Source organism: Pristiophorus japonicus, chromosome 9 (genome assembly GCF_044704955.1).
Source record: "Pristiophorus japonicus isolate sPriJap1 chromosome 9, sPriJap1.hap1, whole genome shotgun sequence".
Lineage (NCBI taxonomy): Eukaryota > Metazoa > Chordata > Chondrichthyes > Pristiophoridae > Pristiophorus > Pristiophorus japonicus.
This window is the reverse complement of record NC_091985.1, coordinates 4,177,846-4,203,592: the sequence shown is the minus strand read 5'-3', so window position 1 is coordinate 4,203,592 and position 25,747 is coordinate 4,177,846. Positions and strand designations below refer to the sequence as shown.

General features: G+C 52.9%; 1 protein-coding gene across 1 annotated transcript in view; it reads right to left on the bottom strand.

The window, feature by feature from the left end:
- Positions 1-15,051: 15,051 nt before the first annotated feature.
- Positions 15,052-25,747, bottom strand: part of LOC139272548 (uncharacterized) — an 11,050-nt gene continuing 354 nt past the window's right edge. The window contains exons 2-3 of the mRNA XM_070888606.1: positions 16,151-18,369; positions 15,052-15,436 (exon numbers count right to left, since the gene is read on the bottom strand). Coding sequence (XP_070744707.1) covers positions 16,179-18,350 — 2,172 coding nt within the window. The 5' untranslated portion in view covers positions 18,351-18,369 and the 3' untranslated portion in view covers positions 15,052-15,436; positions 16,151-16,178. The remainder of the gene's footprint in view (positions 15,437-16,150; positions 18,370-25,747) is intronic.

The following is a 25,747-nucleotide window of genomic DNA, read 5'->3' as shown; positions in this document are numbered from 1 at the left end:
GGGGTGTCCGGATCGGGAACCAGAGCCCGGGGGGGTTAGTGTCCGGATTGGGAACTGGAGCCCGGGGGAGTGTCCGGATCGGGAACTGGAGCCCGGGGGAGTGTCCGGATCGGAAACTAGAGCCCGGGAGGCGGTGTCCGGATCGGGAACTAGAGCCTGGGAGGGGTGTCCGGATCGGAAACTAGAGCCCGGGAGGAGGTGTCCGGATCGGGAACTAGAGCCTGGGAGGGGGTGTCCGGATCGGGAACTAGAGCCTGGGGGTGTGTCCGGATCGGGAGCTAGAGCCTGGGGGTGTGTCCGGATCGGGAACCAGAGCCCGGGGGGGGTGTCCGGATCGGGAACTAGAGCCCGGGGGCCAGTGTCTGGATCGGGAACTAGAGCCCGGGGCTGTCCTGATCGGGAACTAGAGCCCGGGGGGGTGTCTGGATCGGGAACTAGAGCCCGGGGCTGTCCTGATCGGGAACTAGAGCCCGGGGGGGTGTCCGGATCGGGAACTAGAGCCCGGGGGCCAGTGTCTTGATCGGGAACTCAAGCCTGATCAGGCTCAGGAGGAGACGGGTACTGGGCGGGTGGGGTGTTGAGGGGGTTAAAGGTCGGGAGGGGCGGGGGTGGGATTAAGGGTCGGGCGGGTACTGGGTGAACGGGTGAATGAAGTGAGGTGGGACGGAGGGGCCACACAGTAACCTGCCCTCCGATTGGTGGGGTTACAGTCGGCCTGTCTGGATGCTCCGGGAACTAAAGATGAATCGGTTGGACATCGCAGGCAATCACACCGGCATTAAATAAAGATGCGGGTTTGTTTACTGGCCTGGGTTGGACAGCGATCGTGAACCATTTGATCATGAACACACACAGGAGTTTGACTCAGTTCAGATTTCAGCAACTGAAGCAGGTTCAAACACGTCTGAGATAGAAACACGATCATCTTGGAGTTCAGATCCAAAACAAAACAGTCCGCAGATTCGTTGAGCAGCAAAACCTTCTGTAAGGAGACCATGAAGACTCTGCAAACCTGTTACTAAACTGATTTGTGGTTGATTTAAAATAAAACGCGGCAGGAGTTTTCATTATGTGGTACGTGTCATGCTGGGAAAGGTGACCAGAGGGAAATACAGACTGGTTTATCACATGGTTTGATCTGAGCATGCTCAGTTGGCTCTGGCCCAGTAAAGCAAGCATATAGACTCACAACTCATTGTGTCTCTGTCCTTCATTTGTTCTACCCGCGTATATTAATAAACTTACAGCTTGGCCATTTAATTGGCCAGTGTCAGCCGTGGCTCAGTGGGCAGCACTCTCGCCTCGGAGTCACAAGGTCGTGGGTTCAAGTCCCACTCCAGAAACTTGAGCACAAAGATCGAGGTTAACACTCCCAGTGCAGTGCTGAGGGAGCACCGCACTGTCGGAGGGGCAGTACTGAAGGAGCACTGCACTGTCGGAGGGGCAGTACTGAGGGAGCACCGCACTGTCGGAGGGGCAGTACTGAGGGAGCACCGCACTGTCGGAGGGGCAGTACTGAAGGAGCATCGCACTGTCGGAGGGGCAGTACTGAGGGAGCACCGCACTGTCGGAGGGGCAGTACTGAGGGAGCACCGCACTGTCGGAGGGGCAGTACTGAAGGAGCATCGCACTGTCGGAGGGGCAGTACTGAGGGAGCACCGCACTGTCGGAGGGGCGGTACTGAGGGAGTGCTGCACTGTCGGAGGGGCAGTACTGCGGGAGCGCTGCACTGTCGGAGGGGCAGTACTGAGGGAGCGCCGCACTGTCGGAGGGGCAGTACTGCGGGAGCGCTGCACTGTCGGAGGGACAGTACTGAGGGAGCGCCGCACTGTCGGAGGGGCAGTACTGAGGGAGTGCCGCACTGTCGGAGGGACAGTACTGAGGGAGCGCCGCACTGTCGGAGGGGCAGTACTGAAGGAGCATCGCACTGTCGGAGGGGCAGTACTGAGGGAGCACCGCACTGTCGGAGGGGCAGTACTGAGGGAGCGCTGCACTGTCGGAGGGGCCGTACTGAGGGAGTGTTGCACTGTCGGAGGGGCAGTGCTGAGGGAGCACCGCACTGTCGGAGGGGCAGTACTGAGGGAGCACCGCACTGTCGGAGGGGCAGTACTGCGGGAGCGCTGCACTGTCGGAGGGACAGTACTGAGGGAGTGCTGCATTGTCGGAGGGGCAGCACTGAGGGAGTGCTGCACTATTGGAGGGGCAGCGCTGAGGGAGTGCTGCACTGTCGGAGGGGCAGCGCTGAGGGAGCTCCACACTGTCGGAGGGGCGGTACTGAGGGAGTGCTGCACTGTCGGAGGGGCGGTACTGACGGAGCGCTGCACTGTCTGAGGGGGAGCCGCACTGTCGGAGGTGCCCTCTTTCGTTTGAAACGTTACACCGAGGCCCCGTCTGCTCTCTCAGGTGGATGTAAAAGATCCCATGGCATTATTTTGTTGAAGAGCAGGGGAGTTATCCCTGGTGTCCTGGCCAATATTTATCCCTCAACCAACATCACTAAAACATTATTTGGTCATTATCACATTGCTGTGCACAAATTGGCTGACACATATCCTTCATTTACAACAGTGGCTGCACTTCCATTGGCTGCAAAACTGTTTGAGATGTCCTGAGGTCAATATAAGAAATAGGAGCAGGCCATTCGGCCCCTCGAGCCTGCTCCGCCATTTAATACGACCATGGCTGATCTGATCATGGACTCAGCTCCACTTCCCCGCCCGCTCCCCATAACCCTTTACTCCCTTATCGCTCAAAAATCTGTCTATCTCCACCTTAAATATATTCAATGACCAGCCTTCACAACTCTCTGAGGCAGAGAATTCCACAGATTTACAATCCTCTGAGAGAAGAAATTCTTCCTCATCTCAGTTTTAAATGGGCGGCCCCTTATTCTGAGACTATGTCCCTCGTTTTAGGTTCCCCCACGAGGGGAAATATCCTCTCTGCATCAACCTTGTCGAGCCCCCTCATTATCTTATACTCAATAAGATCACCTCTCATTCTTTTGAACTCCAATGAGAAGAGGCCGAACCTACTCAAACTACCTTCTTAAGTCAACCCCCTCATCTCAGGAATCAACCGAGTGAACCTTCTCTGAACTGCCTCCAATGCAAGTATATCCTTAAATACGAAGACCAAAACTGTACACAGTACTCCAGGTGTGACCTCACCAATACCCTCCTGTACAGTTGTAGCAGGACTTCTCTGCTTTTATACTCTATCCCCTTTGCAATAAAGGCCAACATTCCATTTGCCTTCCTGATCACTTGCTGTACCTGCAAACTAACCTTTTGTGTTTCGTGTACAAGGACCCCCAGGTCCCTCTGTACCGCAGCACTTTGTAATTTTTCTCCATTTAAATAATAATTTGCTTTTTTATTTTTTCTGCCAAAGTGGATAACCTCACATTTTCCCACGTTATACTCCATCTGCCAAATTTTTGCCCACTCACTTAGCACTATATGAATACAAGTCTGTCTTTCTTTCTAAATGAATTTCAACATGCAAGTGTGAGTATTACATTTTGATTACAAAAATAAGATTATATATTATTTGGAAAACAAGAAGCAAAGGGATCTCGGAGTACAAATACACAAATCACTAAACGTTGCAACGCAGTTTAATAAGGCCATGAAAAAATCAAACCAAGCACTAGGGTTTATTTCTAGAGGGATAAAATTGAGAAGTCGGGAAGTTATACTAAACCTGTATCGAACCTTGGTTAGACCACACGAAGCACTTCCTACAGTTCTGGTCACCATATTATAAACAGGATATAGAGGCACTGGAGAGGGTGCAGAGAAGATTTACAAGGATGATACCAGAAATGCGAGGGTATATATATCAGGAAAGGATGAACAGGCTGGGTCTCTTATCTCTTGAAAAAAGGCTGAGGGGTGACCTAATAGAGGTCTTCAAAATGATGAAAGGTTTTGATCGAGTGGATACAGAGAGAGTGTTTCCACTTGTGGGGAAGAGCATAACTAGAGGCCATCAATATAAGATCGTCACCCAGAAATCCAATAGGGAATTCTGGAGAAACTTCTTTACCCAGAGAGTGGTGAGAATGTGGAACTCGCTGCCACAGGGAGGGGTTGAGGCGAATAGTATCGATGCATTTAAGAGGAGGCTAGATAAGCGTATGGGGGAAAAGGGAATAGAGGGTTACGCTGATAGATTCAGATGAGGAAAGATGGGAGGAGGCTCGAGTGGAGCATAAACGCCGGCCTGGACTGGTTGGGCCGCATGGCCTGTTTCTATGCCGACCATGTGATTCTATGACAGTTACTGTTTGGAGAGGCAGGCGTGCAGCCTCTGCTCTGTGTGTCTGTAGGAAAGTAAACAAAAGAGGAACTCGGCTAAACCACAGAGACTGAGGCAGGCCGCATCCACAAACTGAACCACAGGACAAATACTGCGAGAGAGCAGAACGGGCCTAGTAACGGGCCGAGCAAGACTAGCCAGGGCCTAGCAACGGGCCGGGCCTAGCAACGGGCTGGGCCTAGCAACGGGCCGGGCCCCAGCAATGAGCCGAGCAAGACCAGCCAGGGCCTAGCAATGGGCCGGGCCTAGCAACGGGCTGTGTCATGTATTCAACTATCATTGTAACCCATGTACAAGATGATCTAAGTTGTACACCTTGAGAACATTGACCACAAGGGGCGAACTTGTGGGGGACACTCCTAACCTGGACTTTTAGGTATAAAAGGGGAAGCTCCACCCACCTTCATCACTTGAGGTCTTGGTAACGAAGGTAACTGGTCACAGAGTGACCTTCTCTCAAGTATGGGCCTCGTGTGCAATTGTACTGTATAGTAAGGACATATCATTGGCGACGAGAAACTGGGATTTAAACCACGCGAGCATGGCCACTCGCAGCACAGAAGAGAGGTACTGTGTTGGTGATGATTGGGACGACTTTATTGAGAGACTACAGCAAAGTTTTGTCACTAAGGAATGGTTGGGACAGGATTCAGCCGACAAACGCAGGGCTCATCTCCTGATGGTTTGTGGATCCAGGACATACTCCCTGATGAAGGGCCTTCTAGCGCCAGAGAAGCCGGCGACAAGACGTTCGAAGAGCTCAGTAAGTTGATCGGGGAACACCTTAAACCGGCGAGCAGCATGCACATGGCGAGACACCAGTTTTACATGCACCGGCGGTGAGAATGGCAAAGCGTTCCAGTCTTCGTGGCAGATCTCCGGCGACCGGCGAGACTATGTAAGTTCCCAGATGCATGCAGAGCGGAGATGCTGCGAGACTTTTTTATTGATGGCATCGGGCACGCTGGGGTTTTTAGGAAACTGATTGAGACCAAAGACTTGACCTTGGTAGAGGCAGCTCTGACAGCCCAGACATTTATCTCACAGGAGGAAGAGACCAGAATGATGTATGATAAAAATCTTGGCTCAAATGCAGCAAACGACCACGGCGTCAACATTGATAACGCGGCACACAGTTCTCTAGGCAGACAAGGGCAATTGGACATGGCCCAGCATGTAGTCGAACCCAAAGGGGGAATTCAACAGAGACAATGGCTAGCTGAACGGTGATTCATGCCATTGCAATGGACAATGCGGCCAGTAATGGGGCCATCAACACCTGTTAATGGTGCGCTTAACGACAGTTACAGAGACAGTCAGAGACGATCGACTGGTAATGGACCTTTTGTTTCCAACAACGGGGCCTCCAGCTCATGCTGGAGGTTTGGAGGCAAACACCCAGCCAGAGCTTGCAGGTATCAACAATATACCTGCAGAAACTGCAATGTCAGCGGTCACTTGGTGCGTATGTGCAGGAAGCCTGCAGCCAGGTTGATGTACGAGGAGGACGGGCCCAATGTAAGCTGTACAAGGCCAAATGAATACTGGGGGAAATCGCTGGAAGCTGAAGTTCAGTGAGTTCATGTGGAGCACATATACCGTTCATATACCAGTACGCCATTGATAATGATGAAAGTGCTCCTCAATGGCATCCCAGTATTAATGGAGCTAGACACGGGGGCCAGCCAGTCCTTGATGAGTTTCAAACAGTTCGAAAGGTCGTGGGTGTCCAAGGCCAGGAGGGCAAATTTATCGCCGATTGACGCACAGCTACGGACATATACAAAGCAGACGGTAGTCGTGACCCACAAAGATTCGGAGATTTGTAGTCGACGTCTACTCCAAATGGATCGAGTGTGACATTTTAAATTCAAGCACATCCTCTGCCACGGTAGAAAGTCTACGGGCAATGTTCGCCGCCCATGGTCTACCGGACGTCTTGGTCAGCGACAATGGCCCGTGCTTCACAAGCACTGAATTGCAGGACTTCGTGGCAGGCAATGGAATCAACCATGTCAGAACGGCACCATTCAAGCCGGCCTCAAACGGCCAGGCGGAACGAGCAGTGCAGATAATGCTCAGAATCCAAGGGGGTTCCCTACAAAGCCGCTTATCACGCCTCCTGTTAGCCAATAGATCCCGACCACACTTGCTCACAGGGGTTCCACCCGCAGAGCTGCTAATGAAAAGGATGCTCAAAACCAGATTATCCCTTATACACCCTAATATGAAAGAAATTGTTGAGAGCAGGCGTCAGTCACAATGTGACTACCATGACAGGAATGCGAGGGCGCGATGTATTGATGTCAATGATCCTGTTTTTGTCCTTAATTACGCTGCAGGGCCCAAATGGCTTGCAGGCACTGTGATTGCCAAAGAGGGGAATAGGGTTTTGGTAGTTAAACTTACCAATGGACAAATCTGCTGCAAACACGTGGATCAAACTAAAAGGAGATTCAGCAACCCCATAGAAGAAGCAGAGGAAGAACACGACATAGAGTTTACTCCACCACAGGTGACCGAACATCGGAACCAAGTGGAGGAGAGCCCAGTCACTGTGGGCAGTCCGGACAGGCCTGAGGCACCGCAAACAGCAGACACTCAGGTCAGCGCCCAACAACCGGAGCCCCAACTCAGGCGCTCTACAAGGGAACGTTAACCACCAGAGAGACTTAACCTGTGATCCCAATAAGACTTTGTGGGGAAGGTGATGTCTTGTATTCAACTATCATTGTAACCCATATACAAGCTGACCTAACTTATACACCTCGAGAACATTGACCACAAAGGGGTGAACTTGTGGGAGACACTCCTAACCTGGACTTTCAGGTATAAAAGGGGAAGCTCCACCCACCTTCAAACCTTGAGGTCTTGGTAATGAAGGTAACTGGTCACAGAGTGACCTTCTCTCAAGTATGGGCCTCATGTGCATTTATACTGTATATTAAGGACATATCAGGCTGGATCTAGTAACGGGCCAGACCTAGCAACAGACCTAGCAAGAGGCCTGGCCTAGCAACAGACCTAACAACTGACCAGGACCAGCCCTGCTGTAATATTCCCTTTCAATGTTATTGTGGTGTTTGCTCTCACCGTCCTTTCAGGCAGCACATTCCAGATCACAACAACTCGCTACGTAAAAAATAATTCTCCTCGTGTCGCCTCTTGTTCTTTTTCCAATCACCATAAATCTACATCCTCTGGCTAACAGCCCTTCTGCCAATCGGAACAGTTTCTCCTTATTTACTGTTATAGTGGAAAGATTTTCCCCGAGGACAACGGCACTTGTAGCATAATGTTAGAACTAAATATGTAACTGTAATATTAAATGTGTGTGTAAAATGTATAAAGATGGCTGCCCGTGATTTAGCAAAGCCCCAAGGGGTTTTCGGTTAGCTGAAGGAGAGTGCATTCCTGGAAACTGATAACTGTTGTTTCTCACACACAGGAGTAACAAGCAAGCTTTGCAGATGTCTCTAATCAGCCAAGCCTCAGACGAGATGTTCTGGTTAGAACATGTTAGGACAATACGACTCTGTAACAGGACTAAGATAAGGAGGCTATCCAAAGACAGTAAGATAAGGGGGGGGGAGCCTGAACCATGTCACAAGATACATGAATAATTCTTAGCAACACATCTCTTAGCAACACATGAGGCAATCACGCAGTCACCTCATATTTAGAGACCACTTCTATTAGTCTATTTGAATCTATATGTAATCTATAATCAATATGATTGGATAGTGTCCGGCCGAAATGAGCTGATGTAACTGTAGTAAATTGTAGTAAACTGTTGTAAACCATATAAAAATCCATGAAAGCCTTTGTTTGGCGGAGAGAGATACCTGGACCCAGCAGTTGCTTCATCTCCCCGCCGGCGTAATAAACCGTTTTGACGTATGGACCCACTCTGAGTGACCAGTGATTCTCGGAAGGGTACATTCGCAGTAACAAATGGCGTCACGAACAGGATATTGCAGAGGCCGTTGGGACACCCCTGGAGAATGCGGATGAGTATGGGCAATAAATCCCGGGGGAAAGGGACCAGGTGGTGTCCGGAGACCGACGCAATATCCAACCTGTAAGGAGGGGACCGACAGGCAAAATGGTTATAGGTAGTCGTTAAGGAGGCGGAGGGCACTGCAGGAATTGCTTAAAACGCATTAAGGAATTGCGCTGGTTTGTGTAATAGCAGATTCGTAAACTGACAGTAGATAGAAAAAGCCTGCTACGAGTCACGCTGGAGAAGGCGGACTGTTGAGAGTTAGATCTCTAATTATTCCCAATCCTTAACGAGCTATCACTAATTTAATAGCTCTAATAAGCCCGCTACAAGTTGCGTCGGGGGAGACGGACCTCTGAGAGCAAGGTGGTCTTACTATAAGTCACGCTGTGCACAGACAGACCGCTGAGGGTTAAAGACCTCGAACTCCACTGAGTATTAAATGGCCGATATAATATCAGAACTCGAGTGGGGACCCTTCTGGGTCCCTTACCCGCCACTTGGCAGAGAGACAGAAAAAGTTAATAAGTCAGATGATTACATCAGGTTGGAAACCCCACGACTCGCCGGAGGATCAGCGAAAGTGATGGAATCAGGAAAGGAAAGATAAAGATGGAAAAGTCTGGGTTCTGATTCTTCGAGCCCATGTAAAATTAACAGAGAAAGTAAATCAATCATGGATATGGATCCAAAAATAGAGCCGGCCAAACAATAAGCTTTGTTGAATGAAGAGAGACTTTTGTGAATGTCTGTCTTTGAGTGAGAGTGCTTGTGTAAAGTTTTTGACTGCCAAATGAATGAAAGCCTGTTTGGAAAAATGGTGGAGCTGTCTGTTTGTTTTAGCTCCACCCACTTTTTCAGACAGAGTGAAAGTTTTTTATTAACCCTTTGTCGTGTTGTCCTATATGTAGGAAGTTTTAAGTTAGAAACACAGGTGTGGATTTATTCGGATGATAAGATACGGAGCTAGGAAATGCACAAAGGATGTAGGTTAGTTGAGCAAAAGTTTAAAAAATACATGCTCACTTACTTGTCGAAAGAAAACTCGCAATCATCGATTACATTGGGTTGAAAGACATAAATTTAGTCTGGGAATGAGATAAAGAATGCCTTTAAAAAAGAAAGCTTGCGTGGGTCTCTCGAGGTTGTGGGCTGGGGGAAGTACGCTCCCATTTTCCTTTGTGTAAAACCTTGACGCAAAAGCTTCTAGCTCAGTAAAAAGAGGTTGAAATAAAAGATTGGCATTACAAAATTTGAATTGGGATTTTGAGATATTAAAGAGAAGGCACAGCAAAATACTGAGATAGATTCAAACTAAAAAAAAATTAAATTAAATCTGATGTTAAAACAGCAAGCTTTAGCAGTTTAGAAAAAAGGACATTGTAACGGCCTTGAAACTGGAACATTTGAGATAACGAAAAGCAACCCTCAATGCCTACATGCTAGACTCTGTTCTAGTTATGGAAAAGACAAAAAAAAGATAAAGACGCAGCCTTGAAAGAAAACAAATTGAACAAATTTGAAAAAGTGTCTTCGATTGTCTGATGATTTTAAATTAACAAATTTACCGAGACATGAGCCCTCTGTGTAAAATACAAAACCTAATTTGAAGAAAGGAGCTCTAAAAAAAATGACATAACGTACTAAATAGGTGCTGAAAAAAAAGTGTTTGCGATGGAAAAAGACATAACTTACTAAATACTAGTTGATATTGGCTGTGAAAAAGATATTGGTTTAATTGATAAAAAAATTTTGGAACAGGTAAAAGACACTCTCCATTGATAATGATTTTAAATTACGAGAAAGTTTCACTGCAGTTTGAAAAAATTTCCAGAATAGATGTTGTTTATCAAAAAAAGTCCCGAACAGTCTAAACAAACAGGAGCATTTTGAAAATAACGAGGAGAAAAGATCTAAGCTATGCGAACTCAGCACAGAAAGAAAAAAAAATTGGGAATTAGAGAATCTTATTGATTTTAAAATTCTTATAGAAAATGGAACTGGCACGGAAGTTTAGATTTTGTGCTGAGAGAGAAATTTAAAAAAACGAAATTGAATTTCAGTAAACAAAATAGCTATTAAAATGTGTGGTCTCGTTTTAAATCAATTAAAAAAAAATCTTTGGCAAGTACTTGAATTAGAAGTTAAGAAAAAATTGGAGTTTAATCTAAAATGCTGTCTTTCCTGATGAGAAGACTTTTATTATGACGGCTTTACTAATGATTTCTGCTGTTTTAACAGATTTCTAATTTCTAAGCAAGTTTTGAAGGCACAAAGACTTTAAAAAACGAAATTCGGATGATTACGCGAAGTCACGTAATGACATCAGGCCTTCGTACAAACCTGTAAAGGAGGTAACCCTTTCCATTGACAGCTGTTTTATACTGGACATTATTAATTTGGATTTCTTAATAAAGACTCACCTGACAGATAAAGGAAATGGTGGGATAGTTAAGCTAAAAAAAATTAAAATAGAACTAGCCTATGTAATAATACTTGCCTGATACAATAAAGAAATAGATACTCAAACAAAACAAATTCAAGAGTTAAAAGCTAAGATAAATAATCTGGAAGAGATTTTTTAAAAATCGGGACCAGATAGTGCAGTACGCAGCCATAGTACCATCACCTATGGCAACAGAGCCAATGTACCCCACGGTGGGGAGTTCACAAACCCAACCTAACCTTTACCTCCGATTTCACAGTGACCTCGACATGCATGAGTAGACCAGAACCTAACACCTGGGGACGACCAGGATCTGTTTAAAATTTGCAGATGAAACACCCACCGAGACAGAACCACAGTGGCCACTTCAGCTGTGCAGCATGATACCGGGGATCTCAATACTCATACAAGCAGCAGATAACCCGGATGGACTACGAGAGATACAGCAAACACAGGACTTTTACCCGAACTATGGGATTTTATTTAATTTAACTGATGCATACACTGCTCCATGGATACCAGGGTCAACTGCACCAGGAGGGAAGAAGCCCAGGGAGCTGATAAGTGCACTTTTGGGATAATTTGTGCACCCCGTTAAACCCTATCCCCAACTGGTGGACATTTACCAAAAAGGGGTGGGGATATGTGGATATTTTAAAGAGGTGGGAGCAGCCACCGTATTTTTGTACGTTTGCTTTTCACCACCCTCGCCCCATAGTGACCTCTACTTCACCCGAGGTCTTGCCGTGCCCGTTAATTACAACGGGACCACAGAACGGGATTGTATTACTTAACGAAGGCGAACTATTATATGATAATGTTAAGCATGAAATTGTGCCTGTTCTGATCAATATTTCAGGCATACAAATGCCGGAGTCTTGTACAGACCAGGCAAGGAAGCTGTATAGGCAAGGAATCACTAGGCTGATACCGGAGATGAGGGGGTTACCTTATGATGATAGATTGAGTAGACTGGGTCTTTACTCGTTGGAGTTCAGAAAGATGAGGAGTGATCTTATAGAAACATTTAAAATAATGAAAGGGATGGACAAGATAGAGGTTGTTTCCACTGGTCGGGGAGACTAGAACTAGGGGGCGCAGCCTCAAAATACGGGTGAGCCAATTTAAAACCGAGTTGAGAAGGAATTTCTTCTCCCAGAGGGTTGTGAATCTGTGGAATTCTCTGCCCAAGGAAGCAGTTGAGGCTAGCTCATTGAATGTATTCAAGTCACAGATAGATAGATTTTTAACCAATAAGGGAATTAAGGGTTACGGGGAGCGGGTGGGTAAGTGGAGCTGAGTCCACGGCCAGATCGGCCATGATATTGTTGAATGGCGGAGCAGGCTCGAGGGGCTAGATGGCCCACTCCTGTTCCTAATTCTTATGTTCTTATAGAAACATAGAAAATTCTTATCTTCTTATAGTGTTGGGTGCCAGTAGGTTCCGAAGACAAGAGCAGGTGCATAGGCATAAGAGGGGAATAGTTAACGATGCTGCTCCCGGCTTTAATACCGGGACCTCCATAGTAAACTCACGTGATATACAAGGGCTGAATGAAAAGGTGGAACAACTTAAAGAGGTGATGAGGGAACTGTTAGAGCGGGCAGCGCAGAATCAGAAAGACCAAGCCGACTTAGGAAGGGAAGGCACAGAGATACAGTTAGATGGGATTTCAATAATCGAGGCATACGCCAAAACGATTGATCGTCTAATTGACAGAGAAAAGGAAGATGCCAGAAAGCTCTGACAAGGGCAACTCTGTCTCGCTTATGGTCTGTGGATGGTGGGACAGATATGACACAACCTCGATCAGATCCAAAGGGGGAGGTACCAGACTGGATAGACAGCTCTCACCTATCTCAGCTAGCCAAGCTGGAGGGGACACTGGATAACTGCACTCTGAAGGGACTGACCAGAGTATACCCAGCGATCCCAAACTGCCAGATGAGCACAGCTGCGGGAGTGGGGATTGTCTTGATGATCCCTATCGTCACACAAGACTCAGGTGTTGACTCTTAATTTTCCTTCAAAATGCTTGAGCAAGAACATAAGAATTAGGAGCAGGAGTCGGCCATTCGGCCCCTCGAGCCTGCTCCGCCATTCTATAAGATCACGGCTGATCTTCGACCTCAACTCCACTTTCCTGCACTGTCCCCATATCCCTCGATTCCCTTAATATTCAAAAATCTATCGATTTCTGTCTGGAATATATGCAAAGACTGAGCCTCCACACCCCTCTGGGGCAGAGAATTCCAAAGAATCACCCCCCCCTCTGAGTAAAGAAGTTTCTCCTCATCTCAGTCCTAAATGGCCGACCCCTTATCCTGAGACTGTGACCCCTGGTTCTAGACTCCCCAGCCCGGGGGGAAACATCCTCCCTGCATCTACCCTGTCAATCCCTGTATGAATTTTGTATGTTTCAATGAGATCACCTCTCATTCTTCTAAACTCGAGAGAATATTGACCTAGTCTACTCAATCTCTCCTCACAGGACAATCCCCCCATCCCAGGAATCAGTCTGGTGAACCTTCGTTGCACTCCCTCTATGGCAAGTATATCCTTCCTTAGGTAAGGAGACCGACACTGTACACAATACTCCAGGTGTGGTCTCACCAGGGACCTATAGAATTGCAGTAAGACATCTTTACTCTTGTACAAGTTGCAGCAAACCACTAACAGTGGCTCATGAAGACGGGTCCCACCATCACCTTCTCAATGCCGGCCTACTGAGTGACCCCCACATCCATCCCGAGGGTGGTAATGTTCTGGAGGAGGGGCCCAGGGAGTCCCATTCGGCACAGCTGCCCCCTTCACATCCCAGACTTCCAAACCCAGAATTTACACAGCAAACGCAGACAGAACATTCGATCAGTTTAATGCAGTATAATATTTCAGGAGGCTCTCCAGGTTTGAGAACATCACAGGCAGCACGGACGAGAGCTCGGAGTCCAGGGCCAATCACAGGTGGGGTCTCCGCTAAGGGGACCGAGAATCAGGGAGCGGGGAACTGTGGAACAATAAATGAGACGGTGCTGTTCAGCGGGTGGTAGATGGGGAAGGTGTGAGCCCCCATTACTACCTCGCCCCTCACTGGCCCCTCCCTCCCATCGGCGGCCCCTACCCTCCACCGCCGGCCCCACCCTCCCATCACCGGCCCCTCACTCCCATCACATGCCCTCCCTCCCATCGCCGGCCCCTCCCTCCCATCGCCGGCCCCTCCATCCCATCGCCGGCCCCTCCCCCTCATCGCCGGCCCCTGCCCCCCATCGCCGGCCCCTCCCACCCATCGCCAGCCCCTCCCCCCCATCGCCGGCCCCTCCCCCCATCGCCGGCCCCTCCCCTCATCGCCGGCCCCTGCCCCCCATCGCCGGCCCCTCCCCGACCAGCGAATCCCTGAGACAGTCACCGAATTTGCTCCCACTGGGGGGTCCGACGTTGTGTCTCCACAACCGGCCAGTTCCTGGGAGCCCCGACCAGCTTAGACCCATTGACCATGCGAGATGGCCAAGGCACGGCCCCTGTCCGAGGGGGAGAGGCGGGGGCTGAGGGCTGCACAGCCCCCACCTACTGCAAGAGCCAAGCAGGGCCACTGTTGTGGGGGAGGGAGGGGGGGGCGAGGGTAAGACGGGTGCAGAGGGAGGGGAGAGGGCAGGGCGGAGGAGGGGAGGGGGCAGGGCGAGCAAGGGGAGGGGCGCAGGAGGCGGGGAGGGGCGCAGGGGACAGGGCGGGGGAGGGGAGGGGGCAGGAGGAGGGAATAGGGCAGGAGGAGGGCGCAGGGGATGGGGAGGGGGCAGGGTCTGGGGATGGGGCAGGCGCGGGGAGGGCATGGGGAGGGGGTAGGGCGCGGGGAGGGGGTAGGGCGCGGGGAGGGGAGGAGGCTTGGGAGGGAGGGGGTGCAGAGGGAAGGGGCAGGGGAGGGGGAGGGTAGGGATGTGCAGGGCAAGGGGACGGTGCTAAGGAGGGAGGGAGGACGTGCTGGGGGAGGGGGTGCTGGAGGAGGGGGAGAGAGGGTGCTGGAGGAGGGGCTGGTGTGCTGGGGGAGGGGGAGGGGGTGCTGGGGGAGGGGGAGAGGGTGCTGGAGGAGGGGGCTGGTATGCTGGGGGAGGGGGAGGGGGTGCTGGGGAGGGGGAGAGGGTGCTGGAGGAGGGGGAGGGGGTGCTCGAAGAGGGGGAGGGGGTGCTGGGGGAGGGGGCTGGTGTGCTGGGGGAGGGGGAGGGGGTGCTGGGGAGGGGGAGGGGGTGCTGGGGGAGGGGGAGGGGGTGCTCGAAGAGGGGGAGGGGGTCCTGTGGGAATAGGAGGGTGTTCTGGGGGAGGGGGACGGTGTGCTCGGGGAGGGGGAGGGTGTGCTCGGGGAGGGGGAGGGTGTGCTGGGGGAGGGGAGGGTGCTCGGGGAGGGGGAGGGGTGCTGGGGGAGGGGAGGATGCTCGGGGAGGGGGAGGGGGTGCTGGGTGAGGGGAGGGTGCTGAGAGAGGGGAGGGGGAGGGTTGTTACATTAAGCTGGCTCTGCGGTTCTCTCTGATGAAGGTGACAGCTCATCAAAAAAGTCCCAAGTCACGGGAATATTGCAAGATATACATAAACAACTCAGATCAGGAGATGCTCCTCACTGCTCCCTGCAGACTGGCAGCGTGCATCTTTGGCTCGAACACATCTTCCAAACCTCCTGAAAAACAGTCACGTCATTTTAGAATTTGAAGGAACAGCAAAGAACCACTGAGTCTATTCCATCTTCCCCTATTCCCCCCTTCCCCATATCCCCCTCCCCCTTATCCCCTCCTCTCCTGTATTCCCCAATCCCCATATCCCCCAACCCCCTTATCTCCTCAAAGCCCCATGCCCACCTTCTCCCCATATCCCCCAACCCCACCTACCCACCTTCTCCCCATATCCCCACCCCACCTACCCATCTTCTCCCCATATCCCCAACCCCACCTCCCCACCTTCTCCCCATATCCCCCCAACCCCACCTACCCACCTTCTCCCCATATCCCCCAACCCCACCTCCCCACCTTCTCCCCATATCCCCCAACCCCACCTACCCACCTTCTCCCCATATCCCCCAACCCCACCTCCCCACCTTCTCCCCATATCCCCCAACCCCACCTACCCACCTTCTCCCCAGATCCCCCAACCCCACCTACCCACCTTCTCCCCATATCCCCCAACCCCACCTTCTCCCCATATCCCCCAACCCCACCTCCCCACCTTCTCCCCATATCCCCCAACCCCACCTACCCACCTTCTCCCCAGATCCCCCAACCCCACCTACCCACCTTCTCCCCATATCCCCCAACCCCACCTTCTCCCCATATCCCCCAACCCCACCCACCCAGCTTCTCCCCACACCTCCAACCCTCGGGTTCCCTTCCCCACTCACCGTTGTGGCTGGAGCTTTGCCTGCTGTCTCAGGCCCACTGGTCGTCTTCCTGCTCCTCCTCGGCGATCTCCTTGAAGATGGATTGTGGGTCGTGCTTCAGCGAGCACTCAATGGCCTGCACTTCCCATTCCGAGGGAGGAGGCAGGACAGCCGCCAGACCGGAGTCGATGGCCTCTATCCGCTGCTGCACCCGGCTCTCAAACTCCTCCTTGCTGCTCAACACTCGCTCCATGATCATCTTCCGTGCATCGTCGCAGCCATCCCGGAGCAGTTGGCGCTCGGTGTGAAATTGCGCATCCTCGGGGTCCAGGGTGATCAGGCGCCCCAGGCTGGCCACTCGGTCCATCAGGTACTGGCTGGAAATCTCCACGTAGGTTCTGGAGATCATGTGGACCAGGCAGGAGATGTTGGTTGCCTGAAAGGCTTGGGCATAAATTAAGTCTTTGATGAGCTTCTGGTGGCTGTAACCCTCGATAGCTTGGACTTCTTTACTGTGCATGGTGAACTGGGTCAGGGATTTGGTGAGGCAAATGTGGATCAGGTTGGAGACCATCTCGAAGAAGTGAATCATCTTGGTCCACTGTTCCCTCACCCGGCCCAACGCACTCAGCCCCTGGGCCAACATCTTCAGCGTGGTGTCAAAGTCGAGCTTGGTCACCTGGCACTTCCTCATCGCGGTCAGGATCTGGTCCAGCTCTTTGTTGCTGTGCTTCAGGTCCTGGAAGCTCCTCTCGTACTCTGCCCGGGTGCTGGCCAAGTGCGCCTTGGCGTTCTCGATCTTGAACCTGGCCTGTGTCACCACAGTCTGCACCATGCTCTGGTCCTCGGGGTCCGGGAGCTGAGCGGCAGTGGGCAGGTTGGGGGCGCTCGGGGGGAGAACGGACGAGGTGCTGGAGGCGGTGCAGCCCGCACTGAACTTGAGCACTTTGCCGTACAGCTCGCCGATCCGCGCCGCCATGCTCTGCAGCTGCTCGTCGCTGGGCGTGTCGCACTGGCCGATCTCCTCCAGCTTGTGACAGATGGCGATCCCCTTCCTGCACAGGGTCAGGGCCGCCTGCTTGGGGCTGCAGTCCTCCTCCAGGTCAATCTCGGTTTTAATCCTCTGGAACATGCGCCGGGAGAAGGCCGCGTTCACGCCGCCACCGGTGGCACTGTCCAGCAGTTTATCGAGGCTGAGCTTGGCGTCCTCGGAGAGCAGGTCCTGCAGCTTCGCGGTGGCCACCAGCAGGCCGCCCGACTTTGCCAGGACGCTGCTAGCGGCCACCGGATCCAGCTCCACCTGCTGCGGCGCCGCACCGGCCGGCTGCTTGTTCCTCACCTTTTCCGCAATCACATTGCCGACGTTGGCCAAAGTCTCCACCACGGTGGTGGACAGACTGACCGGGTCAGCCGTCACTATGGACATGAAGCCCGACACGAGGTTGCTGACCACGTTGATGGACTTCTCCGCCGCAAACAGGCCCATGACCCCCCACTCGCTGGGCGCAGACTCCACCGTGGTCTTGTAGGAGCTGTGGGCCTCCTCCAGCTCCCTGGTCATCCTGGTGAAATATTCTTCCACCTGCCTCTTCTCCCGCTCGGCAGTGGCCTTCCGCCTCTGGGCCTCCTCCAGGGCCACCTGCACCTCCTCGCACTCGCTCTGGTACGCCCCCTTGGCGCTGGTGCAGGCCTCCAACAGCTCGTGGATCAAGTCGGTGACAGACAAGAAGTCCCTCTCCACCTCCTGGGCTAGCCCCAGACACTCCTCCGCAACCCCCTTGATGCTGTTCAGCTGAAGCGGAAGGATCTTCTCCAGGGCTTTCTGGTCGCCTTGCATCAACGTCTTCACCGTCTGCTTCATGTGCACCGGGACGCTCTGGGAGTGAAGCCGGATCTGGTCCATGTTCTTGTGGGCCAAGTTAAAGGTTTTCCAGCCCCGGTTACTGACCTGCATCAGACAGGCCCGGAAGGATTCGGGGTACTTGATGTGTTGGTATTGTCGGTCCGGGGTGCGTTTGTTTATCGGGAAGTCATTGGTGGACGAGATGATGATTAGCTCACCTAGAATGGCGATGGAGGTGGGGGCCGGCATCAGGAACTCCTCCCAGTTGACATAGGGCTGCATCATGAGCATGTTATCTTGCCGCACTTCCTCAGCCTTCGTCTGCTTCAAGAAAGCACTGCTGATGTTCGCCAGAAGGTTCTCCTCCTTGCTCGCCATGGTGACTTGTGTTCGTCCCCTGGGGAAAGGGAGTGAGCCGTTACACCATTACATTATACCATCAGCTGCATTTACACAATACCTCTCCCATCCAAAGGTGCTTCTCACGCAATCAATTATCTTCAATTGCAGGACCAGGGGTCGCGAGGTCGCTCCTAGACCAGGGGTCACCTCCCTGGCCGGGGGTCGTCTCCCAGAACCAGGGGTCGCCTCCCGGGCCGGGGATCGTAGGGTTACCTCCCGGGCCGGGGGTCGCAGGGTGGCTCCCAGACCAGGGATTGCGGGGTCACTCCCAGACCAGGGGTCGCCTCCCGGGCCGGGGGTCGTAGGGTTACTTCCCGGACCGGGGGTCGCGGGGTGGCTCCCAGACCAGGGATCGCGGGGTCACTCCCGGACCGGGGTCGCGGGGTCACTCCCGGACCGGGGTCACTGCCCAGACCAGGGGTCGGGGGGGGGGCCAGCTACCAGATCAGGGGTTACCTCCCAGGCCGGGGATCGCGGGGTAGCTCCCAGACCAGGGATCGCGGGGTCACTCCCGGACCGGGGTTGCGGGGTCACCGCCCGGACCAGTGGTCGGGGGGGGGGGCCAGCTCCCAGATCAGGGGTTACCTCCCAGGCCGGGGGTCGCGGTTCAGGGGTCACTGCCCGGACCAGGAGTCGCGAGGTCACCGCCTGGGCCAGGGGGCGCAGTTCAAGGGTCACCGCCTGGGCCGGGGTCACGGGGTCAGCGGTAGCATCGCGCAGCAACGTTTAGAGGGGGACAAAATCAAAGTGTGATGTTACAGGAGAGCAGGTAAGTGATTGGCTGGTTGGTTGGTGAGGATTTTTTTTTTTCTAAACTTTGGCATTGGTTTAAATGAAGAGCCAGGATTAAGAAGTAAGCATAGACAATTAATATTTCACAACTTAAATACCAAATAAATTATATAAAATACATTATAGAGGGCAGGGTGGGTGATGTGTTGCCGCTGCAGCATGTGGGAGCTGGTGGGCACCAGTCTGATCCACAGTGACCACATCGGCAGCAAGTGTCTGCAGCTCGAGGGAGCCGGGCTCCGTGTGGATGAGCTGGAGTCCGAGCTGCTGACACTGCGACACATCAGGGAGGGGGAGAGTTACCTGGACACTGCGTTCCAGGAGGCAGTCACACCCCTCAGGTTAAATCATTCACATGGTCCGGGACAGGAGTGTGTGACTACGAGCGAGGCAGGTATGGGGGCCCAGGAGGTAGTGATGGAGGAGTCTCAGCCCTTGCTCTTGTCCAACAGGTTCGAGGTTCTTGCTCCCCGTGTGGACGAGAGCAGGGACTGCAGGGGGGATGATCAAACTGACCACAACACGGTGGTACAGGGGGCCATTCAAGTGGGGGGGGGGGGGGGGGGGGAGTACAAAGCTATGTTGTAGTGGTAGGGGACAGTATAGTTAGGGGGATAGATACTGTTCTCTGCAGCCGAGAGCACGAGTCCTGAAGGCTGTGTTGCCTGCCCGGGGCCAGGGTTAAGGACATCTCCTCAGGGCTGGTGAAGAACTTGGGGTGGGAGGGGGAAGATCCAGTTGTTGTGGTCCACGTGGGTATCAATGACATAGATAGAACAAAGAGATTCTGCTGAGGGAGTGTGAGCAGCTAGGGGCAAAATTAAAAAGCAGAACCACAAAGGTAATAATCTCTGGATTACGACCTGAGCCACGAGCAAATTAGCATCGGGTGAATAAGATCAGAGAGTTAAACACGTGGCTCAAAGACCGGTGTGGGAGAAATGGGTTTTGGTTCATGGGGCACTGGCTCCAGTACTGGGGTAAGAGGGAGCTGTTCCATCGGGACGGGCTTCACTTAAACCGTGCTGGAGCTAGTGTCCTGGCGAATCGAATAACTAGGGCTGTAGGGAGGGCTTAAACTAAATAGGGGGGCGGTGGTTGGGGGGGTTCAGGTGAGTGGAAATTTAAAAGGTCAACGAGCAAGGTGAAGGCAATAGAGCAGGGTAACACTGGGGGGAATGATAACCAGAGTGTGACAGGAAGGGACAGAATGTATAAACATCAGAGTGTATCAGAAAGTGGGGTCAAAGCAGGAAAAATGGTAAAAAGACAAAACTAAAAGCTGTTTATCTGAAAGCATGCAGTGTTCATATCAAAATAGATGAGTTGACGGCACATATAGATATAAATGGGTATGATCTGGTAGCCATTACAGAGATGTGGTTGCAAGGTGACCAAGGCTAGGAACTGAATATTCAGGGGTATTTGACAATTCGGAAGGATGGACAGAAAGGAAAAGGAGGTGGGGTATCTCTGACAATAAAGGATGAGATCAGTGCGTTAGTGAGAAATGATATTGGCTCAGAAGATCAAGATGTTGAATCAGTTTGGGTGGAGATAAGGAATAATAAGGGAAAAAGTCGCTGGTGGGTGTAGTCTATCAGCCCCCGAACAGTAGCTACCCTGTAGGATGGAGCATAAATCAAGAAATAACGGAGGCTTGTACGGCAATAATCATGGGAGATTTTAATCTTCATATTGATTGGACAAATCAAAATTGGCCAGGGTAGCCTTGAGGAAGAGTTAATGGAGTGTATCCGGGATAGTTTCCTTTAACAGTACATTGCGGAACCAACCAGGGAGTAGGCTATCTTAGATCTGGTCCTGTGTAATGAGGATTAATAATCAATCTCCTCGTAAAGGATCCTCTAGGAAAGGGTGATCATAGCATGGTTGAATTTCAAATACAGTTGGAGGGTGAGAAAGTTCGATCTCAGACCAGTGTCCAGATCTTAAATAAAGTCGATTACAAAGGTATGATGGCAAAGTGGACTGGGAAAATAGATTAAAGGGTAAGACGGGTGATAAGCAGTGGCAGACATTTAAGGAGATATTTCATTACTCTCATCTCAAATCCTCTTGTAATAAAGGCCAACATACCATTTGCTCCCTTAATTGCTTGCTGTACCTGCATGTTAACTTTCAGTGATTGGTGTACAAGGACACCCAGGTCCCCCTGAACACTGACATTTTCCAATCTCTCACCATTTAAAAATACTCTCCTTTTCTATTTTTCCTACCAAAGTGGATAACTTCCCATTTCTCCACATTATATTCCATTTGCCATGTTCTTGCCCACTCACTGAGTCTGTCTATCTCCCCTTGAAGTCTCTTTGCATCCTCCTCACAACTTACATTCCCACTGAGCTTTGTATCATCAGCAAACCTGGATATCTTACATTTGGTCCCCTCATCCAAATCATTGATATAGATTGTGAATAGCTGGGGGCCCAGCACTGATCCCTGCGTACCCCACTAGTTACAGCCTGCCAACCCAAAAATGACCCGTTTATTCCTACTCTCTGTTTTCTGTCCATTAACCAATCCTCAATCCATGCTAGTATATTACAGGGAGCAGCGTGCGGTGGCCCGGCCCGGAAATAGGCGCAGTCCCGGCCTGCGAGACAATCAGCAGGCCGGGGCCATAGGAGGGAGCAGCGTGCGCAGTATACCACTGCAGGGAGCAGTGAGTGCTGCTGCAGGAGGGGCGAGGGAGCGGCAAGAGTCTGTAGCTGGAAGTGACCGGGGCCCAGGAGAGGTGTGAGGCTGGGGCCCAGAAGAGGCGAGGGCCCAGGGGCAGCACGGGCCAGCCCACACTGCGATATGTGTGCGCGCTCGTTCTATGCAGCAGAGCTGGTCTCCAGTCGTCCTGGTTAACCCTTGCCACTGGATAAAGGCCGAGCTCTGTCAAGCCCGTGTGGTGGCTGGTGTGCAACGGTCACCACACGTTAAAAAAATCCACACACAGGCATCTTCCACCCTTCACGATGGAGTTCAGGATCGGGAATATTTGTTCGGAATTTGGAACATTGAAACACCTGTGAACTCATCCCTTTTTGGAGTGGAAGCAAGTCATCCTCGCTTCGAGGGACCACCTATGATGATGATTACCCAAAATCCCACGAGCCCTAATTTTGTTCAATAACCGCTTGTGTGGCACCTTATCGAATGCCTTCTGAAACTCCAGATATACCACATCCACTGGTTCCCCCTTATCTATTCTGCTAGTTACAACCTCAAAAAACTCTAACAGATTTGTTAATTATGATTTCCCTTTCATAAATCCGTGTGTTGACTCTGCCCAATCCTATTATTATTTTCTCAGTGCCCTGTTACCACGTCCTTAATAATAGACTCTAGCATTTTCCCGACTACTGATGTCAGGCTAACTGGTCTGTAGTTCCCCGTTTTCTCTCTCCCTCCTTTCTTAAATAGCAGGGGTTACATTAGCTACCTTCCAATCCGCGGGAACCGTTCTAGAATCTATGGAAGTTTGGAAGATGACAACCAATGCATCCACTATCTCTATAGCCACCTCTTTCAAAACCCTAGAATGTAGGCTGTCGGGTCCAGGGGGTTTATCGGCTTTCAGTCCCATTCATTTCTCCAGTACTATTTTTTACTAATACTAATTTCTTTCAGTTCTTCATTCTCGCTACACCCTTGGTTCTCCACTATTTCCGGGAGGGTTGTCGTGACTTTTTCCACGAAGACAGACACAAAGTATTTGCTTAATTCATGGCTGATCTGTGACCTAACTTCACATATCCGCTTTTGCTCTGTGTCCCTTAATACCTCTGGTTAACAAAAAGCTATCAGTCTCAGATTTAAAATTAACAATTGATCTAGCTTCAATTGCTGTTTGCGGACAAGAGTTCCAAATTTCTACCACCCTGTGTGTGTAGAAGTGTTTCCTAATTTCACTCCTGGAACGTCTGGCTCTAATTTTTAGACGATATGCCCCCTAGCCCCAGACACTCCAACTAGCGGGAATTGTTTCTCTCTGTCTACGCTATCTGTTCCCCTTAATATCTTCAAAACTTCAATCAAATCACTCCTTAACCTTCTAAATTCCGGGGAATACATCCCTAGTTTGTGTAATCACCGTTCGTAATGTAACCCTTGCAACTCAAATATCATTCTGGTAAATCTCAACCTTGGCTCAGTGGGCAGCACTCTCTCGCCTCGGAGTCACAAGGCGTCAGTTTAAATCCTGCTCCGGCGACTTGAGCAAATATTCTAGGGTGACACTCCAGGGCAGCGTGAGTCAGACCTTTCGGCTGAGATGTTAAACCGAGGCCCCATCTGCTCTCTCAGGTGGAGGTAAAAATACCCCATGGCCATGCTTTCGAAGAAGAGCAGGGGAGTTCTCCCGGGTGTCCTGGCCAATATTTACCCCTCAGTCAACATCACTAAGGCAGGTTATCTGCTCATTGTCACATTGCTGTCTGTGGGAGCTCGCTGTGCATTTATTAGCTGCCGGGATTCCCACGTTGCAACAGCGACAACACTCCAAAAAGTACTTCATTGGCTGCAAGGTGCTTTGGGACATCTGGTGGTTGTGAGAGGCACTACAGAAATGCAAGTCTATTTTTCTAAACCTACGCTGCACACCCTCCAAGACAAATATATCCTTCCTGACATGTGGTGCCCAGAACGGCCCCCAGTGCTGCAGGGGTGGGCGCACAGTGAGGTGACAGAGCTGCCCGGGGGTGAGGTGACAGACAGACAGACAGACAGGGGCCCCGGGGGGGATGACAGACAGACAGACAGAGCTGCCCGGGGGTGAGGTGACAGACAGACAGACAGGGGCCCCCGGGGGGATGACAGACAGACAGACAGTGCTGCCCGGGGGTGAGGTGACAGAGCTGCCCGGGGGTGAGGTGACAGACAGACAGACAGGGGCCCCCGGGGGGGTGACAGACAGACAGACAGAGCTGCCCGGGGGTGAGGTGACAGACAGACAGACAGACAGGGGCCCCGGGGGGGGATGACAGACAGACAGACAGACAGACAGACAGAGCTGCCCGGGGGTGAGGTGACTGACAGACAGACAGACAGACAGGAGCCCCGGGGGGGATGACAGACAGACAGACAGAGCTGCCCGGGGGTGAGGTGACTGACAGACAGACAGGGGCCCCGAGGGGGGGGTGACAGACAGACAGACAGACAGACAGGGGCCCCGGGGGGTGACAGACAGACAGACAGACAGGGGCCCCAGGGGGGCGGGGGGGGATGACAGACAGACAGACAGGGGCCCCGGGGGGTGGGTGACAGACAGACAGACAGGGGCCCCGGGGGGGGGGGGGTGGGGGGGGGGGGACAGACAGACAGACAGGGGCCCCCGGGGGGGGGGGGGGGGACGACAGACAGACAGACAGGGGTCCCGGGGGAGATGACAGACAGACAGACAGGGGCCCCCGGGGGGGGGGGGGGATGACAGACAGACAGGGGTCCCGGGGGGGGGGGGGGGGGGGGAGACAGACAGACAGGGGTCCCGGGGGGGATGACAGACAGACAGACAGGGGTCCCGGGGGGGAATGACAGACAGACAGACAGGGGCCCCCGGGGGGGGGGATGACAGACAGACAGGGGTCCCGGGGGGGGGGGGGAGACAGACAGACAGGGGCCCCCGGGGGGGGGGGGGAGAGACAGACAGTCAGGGGCCCCCGGGGGGGGGGGGGTGACAGACAGACAGACACAGGGGTCCCGGGGGGAGATGACAGACAGACAGACAGGGGTCCCGGGGGGGGGAGATGACAGACAGACAGACAGGGGCCCCGGGGGGGGGGGGAAGACAGACAGACAGACAGGGGCCCCCGGGGGGGGGGATGACAGACAGACAGGGGTCCCGGGGGGGGGGGGGGGAGACAGACAGACAGGGGCCCCGGGGGGGGGGGTGACAGACAGACAGGGGCCCCCAGGGGGGGGGGATGACAGACAGACAGGGGTCCCGGGGGGGGGGGGGGGGGAGACAGACAGACAGGGGCCCCGGGGGGGGGGGTGACAGACAGACAGGGGCCCCCAGGGGGGGGGGGGGGGTGACAGACAGACAGACAGGGGTCCCGGGGGGAGATGACAGACAGACAGACAGGGGTCCCGGGGGGAGATGACAGACAGACAGACAGGGGCCCCCGGGGGGGGGGGGGGGATGACAGACAGACAGGGGTCCCGGGGGGGGGGGGTGACAGACAGACAGGGGTCCCGGGGGGGGGGGGTGACAGACAGACAGGGGCCCCCGGGTGGGGGGGGGGGTGACAGACAGACAGACAGGGGTCCCGGGGGGAGATGACAGACAGACAGACAGGGGCCCCCGGGGGGGGGGGGGGGGGGGGGGATGACAAACAGACAGGGGTCCCGGGGGGGGGGGGGGGGGGGATGACAAACAGACAGGGGTCCCGGGGGAGGGGGGAGACAGACAGACAGGGGTCCCGGGGGGGGGGGGGAGACAGACAGACAGGGGTCCCGGGGGGGGGGGGGGAGACAGACAGACAGGGGTCCCGGGGGGGGGGGGGAGACAGACAGACAGGGGTCCCGGGGGGGGGGGAGACAGACAGACAGGGGTCCCGGGGGGGGGGGGA